We start from the raw sequence: 5,842 nt of genomic DNA, 5'->3' as shown, positions 1-5,842 counted from the left end.
AAAAAAAAAAAAAAAAAAAAAAAAAAAAAAAAAAAAGAAACCCAAAAAACCAAAACAAAAAACAAACAAACAAAAAAAACCCCCACATGCTTTCATCCCCAGCACTCAGGAGGCAGGAGGGCCAAAGTTTAAGGCCACCCTTTGGCTGTATAGCAAGCTTGAGGCTAGCCTAGTCCACATGAAACCCTGTAGCTGTGTGTGTGTTGCTGGGGATAACCTGCTTACGGCCAGAGTTTAGTAAGTGTGTAGTTAGGAATGGAGCGTGTGAGGCTCCTTAACAAACAATTGGCCAGTTTCCGACGTGTCCAGATGTGTCTCACAGGACAGGAAACTGAGGTCCAATGACTTGCTTAAGGACAGCAGGACCCAGGGCTCTTTCCTAAAGTTGTGGTCCTCTGGCCACACTCAGGCACGTAGGGACTGTCCCTTCCTTGTGTGAGCCCTGTGATTGTTACCAGTCTATACCCCATGACCAGTTCCTCTCTTACTTGTGAACTTTGTGGTAATGAGGATGACTTCTTGGGGACAGTCCTTTCCTGCTGTGGGGACTTGTCCAGGGGATGGTGTGAGGCTTGGCCTCACAGTGACTGGTTTATACTCTGCCCAGCCCTTCTGCAAAAAGAACTTTGGGAAGACCCATTGTGTGTCAGTGGGAGTCCACGAAGAGGTAGGGACCAGGGACCAGGGTCAAGATAAAACAGTCCTTCCGCATCCAGTGACAGTCATGTGACTTACCAGGACAACTCTGAGGAGGCTGTCAGGGCCAGGGCAGCAGCCAGGGCATAGTCTTCAGAGCTGAACTGTTGCTCCTCCTCACTGCCAGTAGAAAGGGGATGGGGGTGTCACGGATCTGGGAGCGTTTCCTGGGGCCCCTGAGACCATGGCCGTACATTATGGCACCATAAGACAACATATGGCACCATAAGCTCCTGTCTCTCACTGAACCTCCCTCTCAATGCGGGGGTCTCAGAGAGCAAGGATATCTCTCCACCCTGGACAGGGCTGTGCCTCCTGTTAGGGTCTGGGTATGAGGCATCCCCTAAAGGACTTGTGTTGAAAACTCAGCTCTCAGCTACCAGATCTACTCATTGAGAAGGGGCTGGATCACAGGGACTACAGGGGCCACAGGGGCCACAGGAGCCACAGGGGCTGTGTGCTCATCATCACCAGTCAGTCCATCCCCCGATGGGTTCAGTTTGGTGATTTTATTGGGGAGCAGAAGAAACATGTAGAAGTACAGAGAGTAGGTTATGGGGACTTTGCCGTGTTCCAGGCTTCTTCCTTCTTTCCTTCCTTCCTTCCTTCCTTCCTTCCTTCCTTCCTTCCTTCCTTCCTTCCTTCCTTCCTTTCTTCCTTCCTTCCTTCCTCCCCCTCCCTCCTGTGTTCTTTTGGCTACTCTGCAGCCTAATGTTCGTTCTGTCTCACCTCAGCCTCAAAGCAATAAAGCCAAGACTGGAATAAACCCCATAAAGGGCTAGGCAAGCAAACTACACCAACAAAAACCAACAAAACAAAACAACAAAAACAAAACTCCACTCTTTTCCAAATGTGTTTTTCTCAGGTGCTTTGTGATGGAGACAGAAAGTCCCCAACATACTCCCCGAGGGAGGGACTGACTGTGTCTCCTCTCAGACAGGGTCAGTAGAGGACTGCTCCGTGTCGCTTTTATTCAGATGGGGGTCTGGGGTATCTCAGAAGGTGAGCCTGTGCTACCCATCTAAGATGAGAGTCTCTGAACAGCTGGGCTATGCATCCTCGTCCAACTGGATCCTGGGGCGGAGCCACGGCGGGGGAGGGGCCACAGGGCCAGGACACGCCCACCTGCTGCGGTAGGTCCGCCTCTGCACGGAAGAACCCATCTGCAGGCTGTGCTGCCGCTCCTCTTTCTGCTCCTCCTCCTGCCTGTGTTCCAGCCTGTGGACCTGCACGGTCTGGGAGGCTTGGGGCTCCCCGGCACTTCCAGGGCTGTGGGGCAGAGTCATGGCTGCGAGCGCAATATAACCTGTCAAAGCCAAGGTTTATGGTCAGTCGTCCTACCAAGCATCTGCAACCTCCCTTCTCAAGTGCTCTGAGTGTGCAGGAGCGTTTTTGTTTTGTTTTGTTTTTTTTCTTTCTTTTTTCTTTCTCTAGAGCAGTGGTTCCAACCTTCTTAAGGCTGAAGCCCTCTAGTACAGTTTCTCATGTTGTGGTGACCCCCCAACCATAATATTATTTCACGATAACTGCAATTTTGCTGTTATGAATTATAATGTAAATGTCTGAGATGCAGGATATCTGACCCCCAAATGGGTTGAGAACCGCGGCTCTATAGGAGCATAGGGATTGAGGCCTGAGAAGGTGAGGGACCACGGTGACAAAGGCAGAGTCTGGCTTCTCTACTGTCCCTCGTGCCTTGGCAGTGGGTGAGCAGAGAGCCATCGGGAGCAGAGAGAACCCTGGCTCCCAGCTGCGGACCTGCTCCATTCATCCCCTTCTCCAGGACTTGGCTTTGCAGAGGATGACAGACTGCACGCTGCTGTCCCAGGCTGGGTCTAATCTCGGAGCGAGCAGATGTCCCCTCTCTCTCTGTCTAGTCCTACCCATGAGCCTTTGCTGGGTTCCTCACCCCAGCCGTTCCTCCAAGCCTAGCCTGAGCGCCATGTTGATTCACGATATGGGGACTGTGAATCTGTGACGCAGTGCAATCCTGTGACCCTAGTTTTTCATTCCTGCTTCTAAGTGTGCGGCCTTGGACTTTATAACTTGGCTTCTTCATCCGTAAAATGTGTCCACCACACTCCTGGGATGGGCGACCAAAAGGTTAACTGAGAGCCTGGAGAAGCAAGTCCCATCTAAGTGTCAGACACGCCCACCAACTTCCTCCGAAGCCTTGTAAAAACACAAGAGGCCAAGAACTTTCTCTTCGTTAGTCCTTTTGGTATTTTAAATCAGTACCTTATAATTTGATTCTCATTTAGAAAGTGCCTCCTCTTCCTGCTTAGTCCCTACCTGTATGGAGGCTGTATATGACTCACTGGTGGCGGGGCTTAGCTGCTGAGTGTCAGCTGTAAAGTAAGGTTTGGTTTTCTGTGCTGCCCCCAGCTGTGACCATCAGGGAGGTCAGTGGCTTGCAGTAAGTAATCAGTGGCCATTAAGGGCTTCTCCCAAAGGTCCCTTGGCTCCCGACAAGCATCTCAGCAGAGCCAAAGGACAGTTGCCCACTTACTTAGGCTTGGCCCTGACTCCTCCTGGCTAAATAGCATCTCTGCACGCAGAGACCTAGCCAAGCCCGCTCATGCTACGCTCCTTCCTCGGTCTACACGTTTGACCTGGGGAGCAAGGCTCGGGCCAACAAAGAGGGTTCCTGTGCTCTGACGTCAGCACTGGCCCTCTCTCTGATACTCTACCCTAATGAGGACAGTGGCCCACTGGCATTTGGCCTCCGGACCCCCTCCTCTGCGGTGAGCCATGGATGCTTTTTAAAGCACTGACTAAAGTGTGGGATTAAGCAGGCAGGTTTGTGGCCTCCACTGCCCTTCCCCACGGGATGAGAAGTGGCACTGGCTGAGCGGGGAGTGGATGTACCCTGCCCAGTGGGTCGGCACAGGCTAGGACAGGCACGGCTTCCCAGCTCCGCCAAGGCTGTGATGGGCTGGCTTTGGTTAGTGGAGGCTCTTCCTTCCCCAGCAGAGCCCGGGGGCCTCATCCCCTGTGTGGGATGAACCTGGAAACCCCAGGATTTGGGACTGCAGGGTCTATGCTTTTTCTCTGCCCGTGGGGTCGACCAACCAGCACTCAGCCCACACACTCCCTCCCTACTGGACCTGCTGGACCTGCCAGCTCGGGCTCTCTGATGGGCTGCCGCTCCATACAGCAAAGACTCGAGTTCCAAGGAGGTCCCCAAGGGCCTTTTCTTTATATTTAGCTTTAATGTCAAGGAGGACTCACATCAGAAGACCCAGGGCTACACAGAACAGTGAAATGAAGCAAGGAGTTCTCGGATACCCCGTTTTCACTTGGGGTGCTACCAAGCTCAAATCTCCCTAGCAAACCCCTTTCCCAACATACTTACATATATACACTACAAACAAACAAACACACACAGATACACACATACTCTACAGGATACGAAAACACACAGAGACACACATATACCCTAAGTAGACACACAAATATTCTACAACACACACAGACAGACACCCTACAACACACACATAGGCACATACCCTATAACACACACACATATCCTACAACACACACAGATAGACACATACCCTACAACACACACACACACACACACACACATATCCTACAACACACACAGATAGACACACACCCTATAATACACACAGACACACATACCCTATAGCACAACACAGTCACATACCCTATAACACACACAGACACATACCCTACAACACACACACATATCCTACAATACACACAGATAGACACATACCCTATAACACACACAGACACATACCCTACAACACACACACACACCCTATAACACACACATAAACACTATAGATGCACATATCATACCCACACACACACATACCCCACACACTATACTATATAGATACACACACCATAGTCACAAAACACTACCCCCGTCATACAATAGACACACAAGAACATCATTGACTTTACATGTAGGCCTATGCACAGACCACCCCCCACATCATCTACACATACACAAACCCGTACACCACAGACACACATACGCTAGAGTTATGTACACTACACATGCACCATATATATCACCCCCATAGGTCATTCACTATGGAAAGCTGGGGTGTCCCTCAGCCCCTGCGCCCTACATGTGACTCACAGAAACAGCGGTGTCCACTCGGCAGTCTTCAGGACAGTAAGAGGCTCTCTGCTCTCTTCCTGTCCTCAGCTCAGTGAGGACGGGGGAAGAATGTGATCTGAGAGCCTTGTAACCGTCTTAAATATAGCAGCGCTGAGACAGTGCAGTGACAATGGATGGGAGCTGTGGTGAGGGTGGAGGCAGAGGGGAGGGCTGTCCCTTCCTGCCAGCACTGCTGGGCAGCAGCAACAGGTGGGGTGGCCCCCACCCCCTGCTGCTCCTCCCCCACCTCTGGCTTTTCCACCCCACCCTGCCTGGAGTAAGAGCCATGCCTCGGGCTCCAGCCTGGCTTGGGGAAAGTGGACACGCGTGTTCTCTGCTATAGAAGTCGGATCGCAGGATCGCAACTGTCCTTCCAGTTGCGGGGCACCCTGGGAAAGGTCTTCAGCTTCTCTGATCCGAATTCCCTCCTGAGAGACAGAGAACATGTCAGGGTACCTGGCTTCTTGCAGATAGTACAGAGTGTGACCTAACGGTGAGAACTTTGATTCTTTTGGCTAAGGTGATGTGTGGCTTCTTCCTATCTATTTCCCCAGCAGTTAAGGGCGCTGCTCCTGGTCAGTCCATGGTTGTGTGTGGTGGGTAAGGCAGGGCCAGGACAGGAGCTAGGGAGCCCTGAGGAGGGGACACGGCCCTCCAGAGCATGTGCAGGTCTGGGAAGGCTGTGCCAGCTCAGGTCAGAGAGCATGGCTTCACTCCCAGCCTCTTCCTCAAACCACAGGCACCAAGGTCAACCTCCCAGCTGCTCTTCCTGCAGCTTCAGAGACTACTCCCTGGGGAGAGTGAGTGAGCGGGCACTGAGCTCTTCAGTCCTAGTCTTAATCTCCTGCCTTACTTGAAAAGCCATTTCTAAGCTTCCCTGATTCACCTCTTCCACAGGCCAGTGTCATAGCAACTCCCGGGGAGGATATTGGCAGGTTCACTCCCCCACCCTTTTGGTCTTCCTTCCTTCCTTCCTTCCTTCCTTCCTTCCTTCCTTCCTTCCTTCCT

General features: G+C 51.9%; 1 protein-coding gene across 1 annotated transcript in view; it reads right to left on the bottom strand.

The window, feature by feature from the left end:
- Nucleotides 1–1,982, bottom strand: part of Myom3 (myomesin 3) — a 52,073-nt gene extending 50,091 nt beyond the window's left edge. Inside the window, exons 1-2 of the mRNA XM_021161113.2 lie at nt 1,822–1,982; nt 736–816 (exon numbers count right to left, since the gene is read on the bottom strand). Coding sequence (XP_021016772.1) covers nt 736–816; nt 1,822–1,982 — 242 coding nt within the window. The remainder of the gene's footprint in view (nt 1–735; nt 817–1,821) is intronic.
- Nucleotides 1,983–5,842: the final 3,860 nt, after the last annotated feature.

Source organism: Mus caroli, chromosome 4 (genome assembly GCF_900094665.2).
Source record: "Mus caroli chromosome 4, CAROLI_EIJ_v1.1, whole genome shotgun sequence".
Lineage (NCBI taxonomy): Eukaryota > Metazoa > Chordata > Mammalia > Rodentia > Muridae > Mus > Mus caroli.
This window is presented reverse-complemented; position numbering and strand designations above follow the sequence as displayed.